At 35.2% G+C, this 18960-nt stretch overlaps 7 protein-coding genes across 7 annotated transcripts; all 7 read left to right on the top strand.

The window, feature by feature from the left end:
* Nucleotides 1-54: 54 nt before the first annotated feature.
* Nucleotides 55-1277, top strand: LOC145276374 (replicative DNA helicase DnaB-like; the record flags this gene model as incomplete). The annotated part of the gene is made up of 1 exon (XM_080127732.1): nt 55-1277. A coding segment is annotated over one exon (1223 nt), but the record flags the coding sequence as incomplete, so codon positions are not given.
* A 38-nt stretch (nt 1278-1315) lies between these two features.
* LOC145276373 (alanine racemase-like) lies at nt 1316-2437 on the top strand. The gene has a single exon (XM_080127731.1). The coding sequence runs from the start codon at nt 1316-1318 to the stop codon at nt 2435-2437; it is 1122 nt and encodes a 373-aa protein (XP_079983857.1).
* A 92-nt stretch (nt 2438-2529) lies between these two features.
* Nucleotides 2530-5355, top strand: LOC145276372 (isoleucine--tRNA ligase-like). The gene has a single exon (XM_080127730.1). The coding sequence runs from the start codon at nt 2530-2532 to the stop codon at nt 5353-5355; it is 2826 nt and encodes a 941-aa protein (XP_079983856.1).
* Nucleotides 5356-5942: 587 nt separating this feature from the next.
* LOC145276371 (delta-aminolevulinic acid dehydratase-like) lies at nt 5943-6866 on the top strand. The gene has a single exon (XM_080127729.1). It carries the CDS (start codon nt 5943-5945, stop codon nt 6864-6866), a length of 924 nt encoding a protein of 307 aa, XP_079983855.1.
* A 5648-nt stretch (nt 6867-12514) lies between these two features.
* LOC145276370 (DNA polymerase I-like) lies at nt 12515-13930 on the top strand. Its single transcript, XM_080127728.1, has one exon. The coding sequence runs from the start codon at nt 12515-12517 to the stop codon at nt 13928-13930; it is 1416 nt and encodes a 471-aa protein (XP_079983854.1).
* A 169-nt stretch (nt 13931-14099) lies between these two features.
* Nucleotides 14100-14444, top strand: LOC145276369 (thiosulfate sulfurtransferase PspE-like). Its single transcript, XM_080127727.1, has one exon. The coding sequence runs from the start codon at nt 14100-14102 to the stop codon at nt 14442-14444; it is 345 nt and encodes a 114-aa protein (XP_079983853.1).
* Nucleotides 14445-14716: 272 nt separating this feature from the next.
* LOC145276368 (glycerol-3-phosphate dehydrogenase [NAD(P)+]-like) lies at nt 14717-15661 on the top strand. Its single transcript, XM_080127726.1, has one exon. The coding sequence runs from the start codon at nt 14717-14719 to the stop codon at nt 15659-15661; it is 945 nt and encodes a 314-aa protein (XP_079983852.1).
* The last annotated feature ends 3299 nt before the right edge of the window (nt 15662-18960 follow it).

Raw genomic sequence — 18960 nt, 5'->3', positions numbered from 1 at the left:
ATAAAAAAATCTATCAAGCCATTCATGATCTCTACAATAAACGCTCTCAAATAGACCCCCTTACTGTCGGGGAGTATTTAAAGCGATTAAAACAAGAAAAAGAAACCGGTGGCGTTGCTTACTTAGGAGAGCTGGCAGCCAATGCTCCAATCTCTATCAGTTGTATTACGTATGCAAATATCGTACATGATCGAGCTATTCATCGCTCATTAATCCATATTGGAGAAAAAATCGGTCGTTTAGGGTTGGATCCAAATAACCGAGATACTACCGTTTTATTAGACTGTGCAGAAAAAACGTTATTTGAGCTTTCACAAAAACATATTCATCAAAAAACCTTCTCCAACATCGGTCCAATACTGGGAGACATCACTTTAAAAATAGACAAATTAAGTGAACTTGATTCCCACATAACCGGCTTTGCAACCGGCTATACCAAGCTTGATAATCTAACTGGTGGGCTACAAAGAGGAGATTTAATTATTGTTGCTGGCAGACCTTCTATGGGAAAAACCACCTTAGCTCTTAATATTGCTGAGTATGTCTCTAGTCATGCTGGAGACCATGTTCACACCGAAGAAAACAAGGATTTACCCTGTGTTGTTGGTGTGTTTAGTATGGAAATGGGGGCAGACCAATTGGTTATGCGTCTACTCTCTGCAAAAGGAAGTATCCCACTAAAAAACATTCGATCTGGAAATGTTAAAACGGATGAGTGGCCAGGAATTTTTGAAGCTGGTGCTCGCTTAAAAGAACTTTCAAGTCTATATATTGATGATAGTAGCGGTATCTCTATCCACACGCTACGTGGACGAGCTCGTCGCTTAAAAAGAGACCACCCAAACCTAAGTCTTATTGTTGTAGACTACCTACAACTTTTAAGCCTTGATCGACGCCTAGATAACCGCACTGCTGAAGTAACTGAAATCTCACGTGTGCTAAAGGAAATGGCTCGTGAACTCAATATACCGGTGATTGTATTATCACAGCTTAATCGAACCGTGGAAAATCGAAAGGATCACCGACCAATGATGTCAGATTTACGAGAATCTGGAGCAATAGAACAAGATGCTGACATTATTTGCTTCATCCATCGACCAGAAGTTTATGATCGAGATAATCCAAACTTAAAAGGAAAGGCAAATGTTTCAATTTCCAAACATAGAAATGGGGAAACTGGTGATGTGAGTCTCTTGTTTGAGGGGGCTTTCTCTCGCTTTAGCAATCCTATCGCCAGCTATGAACAAGAGGATGAGTACGCCATTCAAGCAGAATAACTTCTTCTTTCTGCTCCTTTTATCTGTTAATTAGAGCCATGCTCAACTCCTTACAAGCAACGGCTCTACTTTCTCTTGAAAACCTAAAAAGCAACCTTCTTGTTACCCAAAAAATAGCCCCCTATTCAAGAAGGGTTGTTATTGTTAAGGCACAACTTTACGGTCACCTCCTTGATGAAGTCTTACAAACCATTCATACAAACTTAAACAGTCAAGAGGTTCTTGCCGTCACGGATATAGATAGTGCCGTTTCAATAAGAAAAAAACTACCCAATCGTCGTATTCTATTGCTACACGGCATCTCTAACCTTGAGGAAGCTCAAGAATGCTATTTCCATAACCTTGAAACTATCGTACACCACCCAAGCCAAATTGAACTTGCAAAAAAAACCCAAAAAAAAGAATCTCCCTCCCCTTTTATCTGGGTAAAAGTGGATAGTGGTATGCACCGCCTTGGCTTTACACTCGATCAAATCACGCAACATTTCTCCGAAATCTCTGCTCTAAACCCCCATGCTCTATTTTCTCACTTATCTAATGCAGACTCTCCTAGTGATCAACAAAACCAACAACAAATTACACAATTTTCTGCAATCCAAAAAAGCTTTCCTGACGTTGCCTATACGAGCCTATCAAACTCTGCAACCTTACTCAACCAACTCATTCCTTTCAATAAAAAAGAATACATTCGACCAGGCATTATGATTTATGGACTTTCCCCAAACCCCATTGAAAAACATCATACAATAGACAAAAGCCTCAAACCAGCTCTCTCTTTTTTCGCTCCCATCATCTCTCTGAAAACCATAAAAAAAGGCAGTTTTGTTGGCTATGGTGGATCATGGCAATGCCCAAAAGATGGAACTCTCGCTGTGATAAAAGTTGGCTATGCAGATGGTTATTCAAGATTGTTAGGAAACCGCTCTTCTGTTTATCTTAATGGACAACCTTATCCTGTTGTAGGACATGTCTCTATGGATCTTATAACCGTTTACTTTAACAAACAAACAAACTGTCCGCCACCTAAACTTGGCGATTTTGTAGAGCTTTGGGGAGAGCATATTTGCTTATACAGTCTGTCAAAAAAAGCACAAACCATCCCCTATGAAATATTAACAGGTTTAGCCGATCGCGTGTGCCGAAAAATTCAGCAAGAATAGAGTTTCTCAAACCTGCAGTTATCCCAAAAAGAACTATAATAAAATAAACAGCTTGTTCAAAAGCAGACGCCTAAAACATCTTATTTACACACATGAACAAATATTCGGACACTCTAAATTTACCCAAAACGACTTTCCCTATGCGAGCAAACCTTGCTTCACGTGAAACATCTCTTGTTGACCGTTGGGAAAAAGAAAATATTTATAAAAAAATCCAACAACATTTGACGGAACACCCTCGATCATCCTCTTTTGTTTTACACGATGGACCACCCTATGCAAATGGAAAAATTCATATTGGACACGCCGTTAACAAAATTTTAAAAGACATTGTTATAAAGTCTCGACTAATGAACAATCAAGGGGTCTGCTACATTCCTGGCTGGGATTGTCATGGTCTTCCCATTGAAATGCAAGTGGAAAAAAAGCATGGAAAAGTGGGAAAAAAACTTAACGCATCAGAGTTTCGAGAACGTTGTCATGATTTTGCGGAACAACAAACCCAACAACAAAAACAGGGGTTTTTGCGCCTTGGTGTTATTGGCAACTGGGAAAAACCCTATAAAACTAAAGAATTCTATATCGAAGCAAATGAAATTTTAGCACTAAAAAAGCTTTATGAAAAAGGCTTTATTCATCATGGATTAAAACCCGTTTATTGGAGTACAGGTTGCGAGTCTGCTCTAGCAGAAGCAGAAATTGAATACCATGACAAAACCTCTTTTGCCATCGATGTTGGCTATAAAGCAAAAAACCATGAAAAAATTTTTAATGCATTCAACACCCCCTTCAACACTAAACCAGGTTTTGTTGGTGCCATTATTTGGACAACCACACCATGGACTTTGCCGGCAAGTCGTGCAATTGCAATCAACGCAGAACTAGAATATGCTTTGGTGGAAGGCAAAAAGGATGGACAAACCTTTTTCTTCTTTCTCGCAAAAGAACTGGTTTCTGCTTGTGAAAAACGCTATGAAATCGCACTCTCCGTTGTCGCAACAACTCTTGGCAAACAGCTTGAGGGGATTTTATGCTCTCATCCTTTTTATGAAAGAGACATCCCTGTTGTTCTCGGTGAACACGTAACGACAGATTCTGGCACAGGGTGTGTACATACCGCCCCCGCACATGGGCCAGAGGATTTTGAGGTTGGTCGAGCATATAACCTAGACCCCTCATGTCCCGTAGATGAAAAAGGCGTTTTTTATAAAGACGTTCCCCTTTTCGGCGGAATGTTTGTTACAAAAGCGGAAACGCCAATCATTGAAAAACTAAAACAAAGCAACTCTCTTTTTGCTTGTGAAAAACTCACCCACAGCTATCCCCATTGTTGGCGAACAAAAACCCCTCTTATCTTTCGTGCCACCACTCAATGGTTTATTCGGCTTCATGGCATTGTCGAAGATGCTCTGAAGTCCTTAGATAACATAGATTTTTTTCCTCTTTCAGGAAAAGAAAGGATGAAAAGCATGTTAAACAATCGTCCGGATTGGTGCATTTCTCGACAGCGATATTGGGGCGTTCCCATCCCTTTCATCACGCACAAACAAACCCATGAGATGCACCCAAATATCTTAACAATTCTTGATACCGTTGCCCAAGAGGTTCGTGAAAAAGGAATAAACGCTTGGTTTGAAAAACATCTGGCAGATCTTATTGGAGAAGAGGATGCAAAGAATTATGAAAAATGCAACGACATCCTAGACGTTTGGTTTGATTCAGGAATGACTCATTTCACCTTACAAAGAGAAGATGAGGGTCTCCTTTTTCCTGCGGACTTATATTTAGAAGGATCCGATCAACACCGAGGATGGTTTCAATCCGCACTACTAACAGGAACGGCTTTAAATGAAACACCGCCTTATAAGTCTGTGCTTACCCATGGTTTTACCGTCGACCAAAATGGCAGAAAAATGTCAAAATCAGAAGGAAATATTGTCGAGCCAGAAAAAATTTGTCAAACCTTAGGGGCAGACATTCTCCGTCTATGGATAGCATCAAGCGATTACCGACAAGAAATGTCTGTTTCTGATGAAATATTTAAACGTGTCAGCGATTCCTATCGAAGAATACGCAATACGGCTCGCTATTTTCTTGGAAACCTCTATGATTTTGATGCTGAAAAAGACCTCGTTCCCTTTTCTCAACAATTAAGCATCGATCGTTGGGCAATTCATCAAACCAAGCTTTTGCAACAAGAAATTATAGCCGCCTATGAAAGCTACGAACTCCATATCATCTGTAAAAAAATTCAGCGGTTTTGCTCAATAGAAATGGGGTCTTTTTATCTTGACATCCTAAAAGACAGGCTCTATACCTGCCAAGCAAACAGTCTTGCAAGGCGTTCTGCACAAACAACCCTATACCATCTCTGCCACGCCATGATTCGTTGGCTAACCCCTATTTTGTTTTTTACTAGCGAAGAAATTTGGCAAGCAATACAAAAGAAAAGTGATGCCGAACTTCTCTTACAAACATGGTATGAAGACCTTTCTTTTCTACCAGAAGAAGAAAAACTAAACGCTGTGTTTTGGGGGGAAATCCAAGAAGTCAAAAAACATGTAGATAAAAAATTAGAAGATTTACGCAATCAAAACAAAATAGGTGGGTCTTTAGATGCCCAAGTAACACTTTATGCCTCACCCTTGCTATTAAAAGAATTTAACCTGCTAGGCGAAGAACTTCGTTTTGCTCTCATCACTTCTTATGCCAAGGTTAAACCAATAAACGAGGCACCGGAAGACCTTACAGAAGACCTCACCGGGTTAAAAATTCTTGCTGAAGCTTGTCCTTATAATCGTTGTGAAAGAAGTTGGCATCGTAGAGAAGATGTTGGCTCGCACTCCAAATATCCTGACCTTGATTCTCGATCCATCCTCAACATTTATGGCAAAGGAGAGAAACGTTTTTTTGTTTAAATATTTCTAATAAAAACCCTCCTAATGAAAAAAATAATAGACAAACAAACCGAAGCCTCTCTATCAAAAACAGGGTGGGTTTTTCTTCCTATATCTTTGTTTATTTTTGTTTTTGATCAAACAACGAAGCTCCTTGCCAGCTGGGTCTTCCCATTAGGAGAAGGGCTACAAATCAGCCATTTTTTCAATCTTTTTCTCGTTCATAACCATGGTGCCGCCTTTAGCTTTCTTTCTAATGCTGGGGGTTGGCAACGCCCATTTTTTATCACAATATCTTCTATTGTTAGCTTCTTTGTTTTCTTTTGGTTAATTCGCAGTAACGCAAAAAAGCAAAAGCTTCTTTGCTTTGCTCTTAGCTTTATTCTTGGCGGAGCTGTTGGCAATTTATTAGACCGAGTTCTTTATGGTTATGTTATCGACTTTCTTGATTTTTATTGGCAACAATATCATTGGCCTGTTTTTAATTTTGCAGATGTCGGGATTTTCATTGGCGTTTGTCTTTTACTCCTTGATAATTTAAAAAAAAATAAATGAAACACCCTCTTACCCGCCCTCGAAGACTCCGCACCTCTTCTACTATTAGAGAAATGGTTAAAGATGTCTCTATAGACAGAAACAACCTCATCCAACCTATTTTTATTACAGAAAAAACAGAAAAGCCCATCCCTATAAAATCTATGCCTAACATTTTCCGCTTTTCTCCTGAACTTGCCGTTAATGAAGCAAAAGAACTTTTTAGCTTAGGAATCCAAACCATCGCTTTGTTTCCTGACACCCCTAAAAACAAAAGATCTGAAAACGCCAAAGAATCTTACAATGAAAATGGATTAATTCAACAAACCATAAAACGAATAAAAGATGCTTTACCTAATATGACCATTATGGCAGACGTTGCTTTAGATCCTTATACCACACATGGTCATGACGGACTTCTAGGAAAAAAAGGAGAGGTTTTAAACGATCAAACCATTGACGTTCTAACCCTGCAAGCGATTTCCCTTGCCTATTCTGGAGCAGACATAATCGCTCCTTCTGACATGATGGATGGGAGAATTGGAATCATCAGAAAAGCATTAGAAACAAACAACTTTAACAACAAAATCATTCTTTCCTATTGTGTAAAATACGCCTCTTCTTTCTATGCCCCTTTTAGAGAAGGGGTTAACAGCGCTTCAACTTTAAAAAACAAAGACAAAAAAACCTATCAAATGGATTTTAGAAATACTCAAGAAGCCATCATTGAAGCAGAACTGGACATATCTGAAGGAGCAGATGTTTTAATGGTAAAACCCGGACTTCCTTATTTAGATGTTATAAACCAACTAAGCCAAAAATTTAATCACCCTATAGCCGCCTACCACACAAGCGGCGAATACTCTATGCAAAAAAAAGCTATTGATTTGGGTTTTGTTTCACATGAAACCATTGAAGAGGTTTTGGTTGCTTTTCGACGAAGTGGAGCAAAAATTGTTGTTTCCTATTTTTCTAAAGAGTTTGTTGAAAAAAATTAAATATTTTTTGGTGTTTCATGTGAAACATTAAACAAGGGGCTTTAAAGTTATAATTTCTTCCGCTGATGTTGGGTGTAAAGCAAAGCTTTTATCAAGCTGTTTTTTTGTTGCTCCCATGCTGATGGCTACAGAAAAACCTTGTAGTATTTCATCTGCACAGTCTCCCACCATGTGAAGTCCTATTACTCTTTGTGTTTCTTTTTCACAAATCATTTTAATAAAAGTTTCTGGGGCAGAAGAAGAAAAATTATAAATCATTGGAAAAAAACGGTTTTTAAAGATTTCGATTTCAATTTTTTTTTCTTCTGCTTCTTCTTGACTAACCCCAATGGTTGCCAAAGGAGGGTGGGTAAAAACAACCGTTGGTACAAAATCAAAAGATACCCTGTTTTTCTCTTTGTCTTCATATATTTGCCTAATCAATCTTCTTCCGCATTGAATTGCCACTGGTGTTAGCTTTGGTTTATCAATTACATCTCCTAAGGCGTAGTGATTAGGTTGTTTTGTTTCAAAAAAATCATTTATTTTTATATGTTTTCCTTTGTCTAAAGAAATTTTTGTTTTCTCTAAGGAGAGCTCTTCAATATTCGGTTCTCTTCCTATTGCCCAAATTAAAACTTCTTTTTCTATTTTTTTTGTACTTTGAAGTTCTATTAAAAGATTTTTCTTTTTCTTCTTTATTTTTTTTATTGTTTGATTAAATATAAAATTTATTCCCTTTTCTTTCAATTGTTTAAGTAAAAAACCTGTGCTTTCTTCATCTGTTTTTCTTAGTATTCTTTTTGATCTTACTAATATCGTTACATTCCTTTTTCCATATTTTATTTCCTGAAGAGAATTCATAATGGAAGCAAGTTCCAAGGCTATATAACCACTTCCAACAATACATGCAGATTTTGGTATTTCTTTTAGCTCAAAAAAACCCTCCGAGGTTATTCCTAACTCACTTCCTTCTATTTCTCTAGGAAAAATTGGTTTAGATCCGGTGGAAATAACTATTTTTTCACCAAAAAATTTTTTCTTTTCTACTTGAATAATATGAGGTTCTTTAAAAAAGGCTTTTCCTTTTACATAAGTTATTTTGCTTGCTATTTCTTTTTCATACCAATTATTTATCTTTTTAATTATTTTTTCTCTTTCTTTAACAAAATCAGAAAAAGAAAATTTTTCTCTTTTTTCTTTCTCATCTTTTTTTATTTTATAGTCTTTTAATATTCTTGATTTTTCGTATATTTCAGCTAAATTCCACATCATTTTTTTAGGAACACAACCAACATTAACACATGTTCCTCCCAAAGGATTTGGATCAACTAATAAGCATTTTTTATCAAATTCTAGAGCCATTTCTAGTACGGATAAACCTCCACTTCCTCCTCCTATTACTATCCAATCAAATTTTTCCATTTCTTTACTTTTCTTTCTTATAATTGTTACCATGCAAAGAAAAAATTTTTTAAATAATTTAACTCCTTTACAAATATCCATTACTCAAAAAAAATCCACAGAATCCCCTTTTAGTGGTAAATATAATGATTTTTATGAAAAAGGTCTTTATTTCTGTGTTTGTTGTGATTCTCTTCTTTTTAGTAGTGAAAATAAATACAATTCTCAATCCGGCTGGCCAAGTTTTACATCTCCTATCAATAAAAAATTTATTATTCTTTCTGATGATTTTAGTTTAGAACAAAAAAGAACAGAGGTTTCTTGTTCTAAATGTAGTTCTCATTTAGGTCATGTTTTCAATGATGGTCCACCACCTACTTTTACAAGATATTGTATAAATTCTGCTTCCTTACTATTTAAACCTAATTAACTTACTATATTAAGTATCTTAGTTATTAACAATAAAGTTAATAACTTCTTATTACTCCTGTGTATATTTGTATACATTTTATTTATTTAGAATATAGCTTCCTTTTTTTATTGACAATTTATTATATAATTTAACATCTTTTTCTTTTCTTTTATTATTATTTTTTTCTTTTATATCAATAATTTACATGTTCTATCAACATAAATTATCATTACTATTACTACCACTAATATTATTATTTATATTTAATAACAATATAGTTTATGCTCTTCAAAAAGAATTACCAAAAGATTGTTATACCTATAGTGATTGTCAAGAATACATAAAAGATCCTTGGGAAGGTTTTAATAGAAAAATTTTTACATTCAATGAAGTAGTTAATAAATATTTTCTTAAACCAGTTACTCAAGCATACGATTATATTACCCCTTCTATTATAAAAAGAGGAATTAGTAATTTTTTTAATAATCTAAAAGAACCCGTAACAGGTTTAAATTCTTTATTACAAGAGAAAGGAAATAAAGCTGGAATATCCTTGACTAGATTTCTTTTTAATTCAACATTAGGTTTAGGAGGTATTTTAGATATTTCTGGATACATTGGACTGGATAGATTTAATGAAAGCTTTAATCAAACCTTAGCTTTTTGGGGTGTTGAATCTGGAAACTATGTAGTCCTTCCTTTTTTGGGACCAAGTTCAGTAAGAGGTGTTTTTGGTTTAATTGTTGATTATCCTTTTGATCCTCTTACCAGTTACGCAAGAGGAGATGATGGAATAACGGATCCATATACAGCATATACAAATAAAGAAGGTTTATATTCCCTAGGTATTTACTCTATGAGAATAATTGATAAGAGTTACTCTTTTTTAAAAAATGAAAAAGAATTATTATTAGGTATTTCTGATAAATATTATTTTTTTCGTAGAACATATTTTCAGAATTTAAAGTTTCAAATTTATGATGGAAATGTTCCACACGTTAGTGATAGTAAGGAGGATAAGGAATTAGAGGATATGTTGGAATAGAAAACATAATAAATGAAATAGACCGTTAAAATGAAAAATTTAAAAAATAATATAGAAGTTTTTATAAAAAAAAATAAGATATCAATTTTTTTGGTAGGTTTATTTTTTTCCTTTGTTTTTATTTTAAATATGATAGGAATAGATAATTTTGAAAACAAAGAAACTTGGAAAATAGTAGAAAAAACATCAAGATATTTATTTACATTAATTTTTACATGGTTTATTTTTGTACTTTTAGAACATCTATTAGAAAAAATAATTAATCTAAAAATAGGAAAAAGAAAGAATGCTAAAACAACTTTTAGAGCCTTAGATACAGTAATAAAAGTTATATTGATAATTATTGTAATTCTCTATAGTTTAGAGTTTTGGGGTGTTGATATTACTAAAATTATTGCAGCTGGTGGGATTGTAGGTTTGGCAATAGGTTTAGCAGCAAAAGATTTTATTTCTAATATTTTAGGTGGAATTGTTGTTTATTTAGATAGACCTTTTTCTGAAGGAGAATGGATATCTTCTCCTGATAGAAAAATAGAAGGAACAGTAAAAAAAATAAAACTGAGAATAACAGAGATAGAAACCTTTGATAAAAGACCTCTTTATGTGCCAAATTCTACTTTTTTAAATATAGTAATAGAAAACCCTGACAGAATGAAAAATCGTCGTATTTGCGAAGAATTTTCTTTAAGATATAAAGACTCAAGTCAAATAAAGAAGATAGTTTATGAAATAGAAAAATACCTTAAAGAAAATCCAGCAATAGAAACGGAAGCAATAATTATGGTTAACTTTATTCGTTTTGCAGAATCTTCTTTAGATTGTCAAGTTTATTGCTTTACAAAAACCGTATCATGGAAACTTTATATGGAGATAAGACAAGAAATTATGTTAAAAATAATTGATATTGTGAAAAAAAATAAAGCAGATATGGCTTTTCCAACAAGAACCTTAGAAATTGATAAAGAAAATAAAAAAGAGTTAGAAAATAATCAAAGAGAGGAAAAAAAATTATAGAAAAGTTATCTTAACCATTTTTTTTCTGTTAGATCATAAATAGAACTTGTTTTTTTGCTTGTAAAAATTTTATAAGGAATGATAAAAGGTTTAATATTTTTTCTTTTTGAGAGAACTCTAGCTCGAGTAATTGATTGAGTACTTGGTTTTTTAGGAAGGTTAAGACTTGTTGATATAAGAGGAAATGATAAAGAGGAAACAAGTTCTTTTAAATAAGGATCTTCCACAACTCGAATAGCTAAAGTCGAATTATAAAAAGTAAATTTAGATAAGGTTGCTTTTGCTTTAACAATAAAAGTAAGAGGTTTTTTTTCAGGAAAAGAAGAAACAATTTCTTGATAATCTTTAAAGGAAACTTCTGCTAATTTTTTTAAGGATTTGAAATCTTTCACAAGAAGAATAAAACCCTTTCTTTTAGAAAGTTTGCAATGCTTATAATTTATTATTTTCTTTAAGAGAGAAGCAGAAAAAGGATTTCCTCCAAGAGCGAAAACACTCTCACTTGGGTAAACTAAAACTTTATTTTGTAAATCTTTTTTTTTCAGTGAACGACAATAAATTTTCCAAACAGTTAAATTATTCAAAATGAAAAACAAAATTTTATTAGTAGATGGATCTTCTTATATTTACAGAGCATTTCATACACCTTCTTTGAGTCGTTTAACCACTCCAACAGGAGAATTAAGTGGGACAACTTTTGGTTTTAATAGATCACTTAATTTATTGTTGGAAAACCACAAACCTTCTCACTGTTGTGTTGTATTTGATCCAAGAGGAAAAACACAAAGAAATGAATTTTTTCCACAATATAAAGCAAACAGACCACCAACGCCAGAAGAAATAATAAAAGCTTTTTCTCAAATAAAAGAACTTTTAACAATTAGAAGTATAAAACAAATTCAAGTAGAAAAACAAGAAGCAGATGATGTTATTGGATCTCTATCACAAAAACTATCAACAAAAGATAATGAAATAATAATTGCTTCAGGAGACAAGGATTTGGCACAACTTGTTTCTCATAACATCGTTCTAACGAATATAAAAAAAGGAGAAATAGAGAGCTTTGATAGAGAGGGAATAAAAGAAAAAATGGGGGTTTTTCCGGAACAAGTTGCAGACTACTTGGCTCTAATGGGAGACTCAGTTGACAATATTCCTGGGATAAAAGGAGTTGGAACAAAAACGGCAGTTAAATTGCTTAATGAGTATCAAAATATGCAAGGCATTATTGAGAAGCTGCCAACAATTCAAGGAAAAGTTTCTCTAGCAATAGAAAAAGAAAAAGAAAACATTCCTCTGTATGTACGATTAACACAAATTAATTGTCAGATTCCTTTATCTGTTTCATTACAAGATTTACAAATTGTAGAAAAAAGTGTAGAACAAAGAGAGCAAGAAAAACAATATTATAAAAAAATGGGGTTTGTTAGTGAGTTATCAAAACTAGAAGCTGGGCAAGAAAATAAGATTTTTGCTGAGTTTACTGAAAAAGATTCTTTACAAAGCAACAATATCATTACAAAAAATCTAGATGAATGGTTAAAAAAAATATCACAAGTAGAGAAAAAAGAAGATTGTTTGTTTTTTATACAAGAAAAAGAATTCATTTTTGCTAGCTTTTTATCAACAGAAAGTTTTATCGGTATAGAAAAAAAACAATTACAAAATTATTCGGAACAAGAAATAGAAAAGAAGATAGAAGAAAATATCAAACAAAAAATTTATACATATGATGCAAAAGCGTTGTGGTATGAAACAAAGATAAAACCAAGCACCACACAATTTGTGGATTTAATGCTTCTTTTTTATCTCCTCTACGCTGGGAAATTCTCGTCTCAATGGAAAAATGCAAGAAAAGAACTTTTACGACTCAAACAACAAACCCAAGAAATAGAAGAAGAAAAACCAAAACAAGAACGAGTAGAAACAAAGACTCTTTTTACCTTTCTATTAGAACTTTTCCGAATAGAAATAGAAAGAAACAGACAATTAAAGGAACTATATAAACGTGTTGAACAACCGCTACAGAACATTCTGATCTCAATAGAAGAGAAAGGCTTTTTTGTTGATAAAGATAATCTACAAAAAATAGACACAAATCTTACCCAGCAAATACAAGAGACAACCGCAAAAATATATACGCTTTCTAAAGAACCTTTTAACATTGACTCCCCTAAACAAGTTGGAGAGGTTTTATACAATAAGATGCATTTGCCAATTTTACAAAAAACCCCAACCGGAACGCCTTCAACAAATGAAGAGACTTTACAAAGATTGGCACAAGAGGGCTATGTTATTGCCCAAGAAATAATTGCTTATCGAGGGCTATCAAAATTACAGTCAACGTACACCAAAGGATTGTTAAAACATATTTCTCCACAGAGCCGAATACACACCAAGCTAAACCAAATGGTAACGGCCACAGGCAGGCTTTCTTCCAGCGATCCAAATTTACAAAACATTCCAATAAAGACAGCAAACGGAAGATTGATACGTAAAGCTTTTTGTGCTCCAGAGGGACGATTATTAATGGCAGCTGATTACTCACAAATAGAGCTTCGAATTCTTGCTCATCACACACAAGATGAACAGTTAATAAAGGCCTTTAAACAAGGACAGGATATTCATAGCGTTACAGCAGCCAAAGTTTTTAAACTCTCTGAAAAAGAGGTTTCTCCAGAGCAAAGAAGACAAGCAAAAACAATTAATTTTGGTCTCATTTATGGAATGTCTGCTTTTTCTCTAAGCAAGCAATTAAAAATCTCTTTACAAGAAGCGAAGGACTGGATAGAGACCTATTTTAAACAATTTCCAAAAATCCAAAACTATATGGAAGAGGTAAAAAAACTTGCAAGAAAGCAAGAGATGGTAGAAACTTTTATGGGAAGAAAAATACACATTCCAGATATTAATAATCGAAACTATAAATTAAAGAATTATGCAGAGAGAGCGGCCATTAATGCACCAATACAAGGGGCAGCGGCAGATGTGATAAAGCTCGTAATGGTAAAGATTTTTGAAAAAATAAAGGATGTTTCAGAGATAGAGCTAGTATTACAGGTTCATGATGAGTTGTTATTTGAAGTAGATGAAGAAAAAGCCAGCGAATATAAAGTATTTATTCAAAAAGAAATGCAACAGGCTGTATCATTATCCGTTCCTTTAGATGTGCAAATAGGGGTGGCAAAAAGCTGGGATGAGGCACATTAGAAAGCCACCCTGCGGTGGTATAATTATTAGCAACTTTTTTCATTAAAACTTTTGACTATTTTTTAAAACCGAACTCATGAACAAGGAACTTTTAATCTATTTTTTCAATCAAAATTGGATACTTTTTGCGGGCGCAATATTAGCATCAATTATGACATACATAAGCTTTATGTCTTCTCGCTTTTCTTCTCTTTCTGTTGACCAAGCTATTCGATTTATTAATGATGGAGCTTGGGTTATTGATACAAGAGAAGAGGATGCATACAGAAAAGAACATATAGAAGGAGCAAGCAATCTTCCAAACGCCAAAATAAAAGAAGAGATTTCCTCGGCTTTTGAAAAGAAAAACGTAAAAGACATTGTTTTTTATTGCACAAATGGTTCACAAGCAATACCGACAATCAAAAAGCTAAAGTCTTTGGCTTTAGATGTAAAGTTTCACTATATTCAAGGGGGAATAAATGCATGGAAAGATGCTCAATTCCCCGTTTTAAAAGGCTGCGGTGAAAAGTAAGAAAAAACGGTAATGAAAAACATACATATTTATTCTCTTAGCCAATGTCCTTTTTGTATAGCAACAAAGGCCTTGTTAGAAGAAAAAGGTTGGAATTATACAGAAACGGTCGTTGATAACTCGCCAAATCTTTGGCAAGAAATGATGGAAAAAAGCCAAGGAGGAAACACTGCTCCTCAAATTTTTTTTGATGATTTTTGTATCGGTGGGTTTCGAGAAATGTCGGAGCTAGACAATCAAGGAAAGCTTGACGAACTGTATCAAAAAGGATGATGTCACACATCGGTGTTTTGGGGTCAGGGGCATGGGGAATAGCCCTAGCATCCAAACTTGCGACCAACTATACTAAAGTAATTGTTTGGGGAAGAAATGCAAGCACTGTTAGTCAAATTAATAACCATGCACATCCTAGCCATAAAGGAGAGAGGCTTTCTCAAAACATAGAAGCGACAACAGAGCTTGCTTATGCCGTGAATAAAGCGGAGGCCATTCTCCTATGTGTACCAAGCAATGCCTTGCTAGAGGTATCAAAAGAAATTAAAGAAAAGCCAAAGCATATTGCTTGGGCGACCAAAGGTTTCTCTCCAAACGGTAGGTTGTTTAGCATTGAAATGAAAGAGAGCTTTAATATAGAAGGAGCGTTTATTACCGGACCCTCTTTTGCTGATGATGTTATCAAAAACAAACCCACAGCAATACTTATTGCTGGAGATCAAGAAGAAACCTTCTTTTGGAAAAAAGCCTTTCATACTGCAGACTTTAGACCGTATACATCAGAGGACATTGCCGGAGCACAGGTTGGTGCGGCATTAAAAAACATAATTGCTATTGCCGTTGGTGTTTGTGAGGGGCTTGAGCTAGGCTCTAACGCACAAGCGGCAGTGATTACTCGAGGATTAAAAGAAATCGATCGTTTAAGCCAGTTTTTTGGTGGAAAAACCCAAACGTTGTATGGTTTGTCTGGTTTGGGAGATGTGATTTTAACCAGCATGAGCAATCAATCAAGAAACCGTCGTTATGGGCTGTCATTAGCTAAAAAAACAGCATTTGGAGAGTTGTCAGAAGGAAACAAGGCCGTCGCCATTGTGCATCGAATAATGAAGAAATTTGACATGGATTTGCCAATTTGTGAGGCAGTTTATCGCGTCACTCATAGAGGGGAAGATCCAAGAAAAGCGGTAGAAAGGCTATTAGACAGGGATCTAAAAGCAGAATAAAAAACAAAAATGTAATGTTTGTTCCGTTTTAATGTAAAATTTAACGAGGGAAGAGGTATCTCTCGGAGAAATGCGTTGAGGCTTTTGGAAATCTTCCTGTATGGTTTTAAATTTTTTGTACTCGCCAACAGGCATTGAAAAATAGGAGTTTATATATGACAAAGACAGAGTTAGTTCAAGCAATCGCCACAGGAAGTGGCTTAAGTCAAGCAGATGCATCAAGAGCATTGGGGGCAACAATAGATGCGGTTACCAACGCCCTTGCTTCTGGTGATAGTGTTAGTATTGTTGGTTTTGGAACATTTAAAACCAGTGAGCGTCAGGCACGTTCGGGAAGAAACCCTCAAACGGGAGAAACTATTCAAATTGCGGCGGCTCGCGTACCAAGGTTTGTAGCAGGTAAACCATTGAAAGATGCTGTGCGTTGAGTTAAAGGTTTTCTAAAAAAGCCACCGACAAATGGTGGCTTTTTTATTGATGGGTTTTGCATAAAAAAACTTGAATACACAATGGATGCCAAAATAGTTGACTATCAAAGAGCGAAACAATTAGTAGAGAATGGGGCAAAGTTGATAGATGTTAGAACAGAGGAAGAATATAAAGATTCTTTTGTTGGGGGAGAAAATTTACCTTTGGACAAGATTTTGGATAATTATCTATCCATTCTTTCAGAGCAAAGGGAACAGCCGATTGTGTTATTTTGTCGTAGTGGAAGCCGTAGTCAAAAGGCGGCGTCATTACTAAGAGGGTTGGGCTATACAAACCTATATGACTTGCAGTCATACAAAAATTGGTTAGGATAGCGTTATTGTCTCTTTCTAACTCTCTTTTTTTTCCAACCGATCGCCCTTTTCCTGCTGAAATTTTTATTGCCTTTAGTGGGGGAAGAGATTCGAGCGTTCTCTTACACAAAGCATGGCAACAGCTTACGCCTCTAAAAATAGACGTAAAAGCTATCCACATTAATCATCATTTACATCCAGATGCCAATCAATGGCAACAGCATTGTTCATTATTTTGTCAAAAATACAAGATTCCTTTTCAGGTCGTCGATGCTCATGTTTCCCAACAAAGTCGAAAAGGACTAGAAAGGCGAGCACGAGAGGCTAGATTTTCAGCATTTATAAACATGTTACCTAAAGGAGCAATCCTTACTCTTGCACACCATCAACAGGATCAAGCAGAAACGGTATTGATTAAAATACTCAGAGGTGGTGGAGTGGAAGCACTCTCTGGGATGCAATTTTTTACATCGTATAAGCACTTTTTTTTATGGCGTCCGTTGCTTGGAGCAAAGCAAAAAGAAATTGGCGAATATGCCACAAAAAATGGGCTTTTATGGATAGAAGACAGCTCTAATCAAGACACAAATATTAGGCGGAATTTTTTACGCAAACAAGTATTACCAACTCTTGAACAAAAATGGCAAGGAACAAGTAAAAGATTAGCTAATGCTGCACAATGGGCGACGGATGAAAGATATGCTCTACATTACTTTCTTAATGAGCAACAAAAAAAGAGTTTAGTGTCGCCCCTGCCATTTTCCCTTTTAAGCCTATCAAAAGAGGCATTGTTTTCTGTTCCTTCAGAGGTGGCTTTTTTATTATTCAAGCACATTTTAAAAACACAGGGGATTATGCGATTAAAAAGCCACTTACAAGAGATTATCAAGCAGGCAAAAAAAGGAACAGCCGAACATATTTTAATCTCAGAGAGGCAAAAACACGTTTTATGTGTCCGAGAAAAAAACATAGATTTATACCCATGGATTGACCCTTATATAAAAAACGCTCAGGTTAATGATTTTTTAAATCAAAAAAAAGGGCAGGGATTCCCGGATCAATGGCTTAGTGAAAACCCTCTTTCTGTACGTTCTCGAACGGGAGGAGAGAGGATTTGGCAAAAAGGACAATCTCAAAGACTAAAATCTTGGTATAAACAGCAAAAACTACCTCGTTGTTGGCGACAACAACTACCTTTAATTTATGCACAGGATACCATTATTGGGGTTTGGGGGGTAGCTTTATTTGATCACCCAACGGTTAAAAAAGATGAAAAGGGATGGGTTTTTTCTTGGCAGAAAAAGGATCTTAAAACTGATATACCCATTGAAGAAAGTTGACTTCAAAGTTAGGAAAAGCAACATTCAAATCACCTGTTGTTGGTAAATCAACACTGGGATACCAGCGCAGGATTGTACGCAAACACCATGCGGCATGTGAGCCTGTCGGTAAAATATCCCATCCAATTATTGCCCCCCATATCTTGTTTTCTTGAGCAGATGAGATATCTCCAGAAATACGAGTTTTTGCCATGTTGTAGCTGAGACCAACAAAGGGTACAAAGCCATTGTAATCAAGCAAAGTTTGAGCCACTTCAACAGCAAGACCATTATAGTTTAATTTATATTGAGAACCATAACCACTGAGTTGATAACTAAAGTTTCGCCAAGAAAGGTTAAAAAGGGTTCGATGACTAAAAGAGTTACTGTTTTTCCAATGCATCCCAATAGAGAGTTCAGGAAAGGTATTCATCGAGACATCATTATCAATCCATGGTGTTTTTTGTGCAAAGTAGCTATTTTCACCATCTATTCTCCATGCGGAAGAGAGCCTACTCCGAAATAAGGATAAAAGCCTTGTTTTTGAAATGCGGTGTTTTGTTTTTCATTTCGAGCCGTGGTATCAACAACACGTTTTAAGGCAAAGAAAAAAGAAGTTTCCCCGGGGCTAAATTGCTTTTGTTCAGTTGAGGAAACAAAATAATTAAAGGAAGGAGAAGATAAGTAGCGAATACCAGCCTCTAATTGAAAAGCATGGTTGGCAATGCTAATTCCTGCATTGATTGGGTAGGCAAGGTGCGTTTTCTGTGGGGCAGAATTGCTCTGCTGATAGTGTTGGAAGTTAAATCCTGCACCAATGAAGGGTCTAAATTTAGAGTTTGCAATGGGCAAGGGGTACCACCGAAAGGCAGTTTCTATTCCTGGAGAAAAAGAACGAGTTCCTTTTTGATAGTTTTCGAAGGGAAATACAATGTATATATCAGACATTCCCCAAAAATGCCATCCACCAAGGATAATATTGTGAATTGCCGCAGAGTCTTCTTCCATTGCAGCGGTTATTGAGGGGATTGTTAAATCGTATTGATTGTATTCATAACCCATATGCATTTGGGCAAAACTAAAGCGGTTTTTTTCTTTCTCAAAAGTTAAGGTACTATTTGCAAGCAGCAGAGCGGGAAGTAAGCAACCGATTAGGCAAACGGCAGATAATATTTTTTGTAGAAAAAAAAGTGAGCGC

Source organism: Euprymna scolopes, unplaced genomic scaffold (assembly GCF_053919585.1).
Source record: "Euprymna scolopes isolate OS-2025 unplaced genomic scaffold, ASM5391958v1 sca871, whole genome shotgun sequence".
Classification (NCBI taxonomy): domain Eukaryota; kingdom Metazoa; phylum Mollusca; class Cephalopoda; order Sepiida; family Sepiolidae; genus Euprymna; species Euprymna scolopes.
The sequence above is the reverse complement of the archived record's forward strand: the minus strand, read 5'-3'. Positions and strand labels throughout refer to the sequence as shown.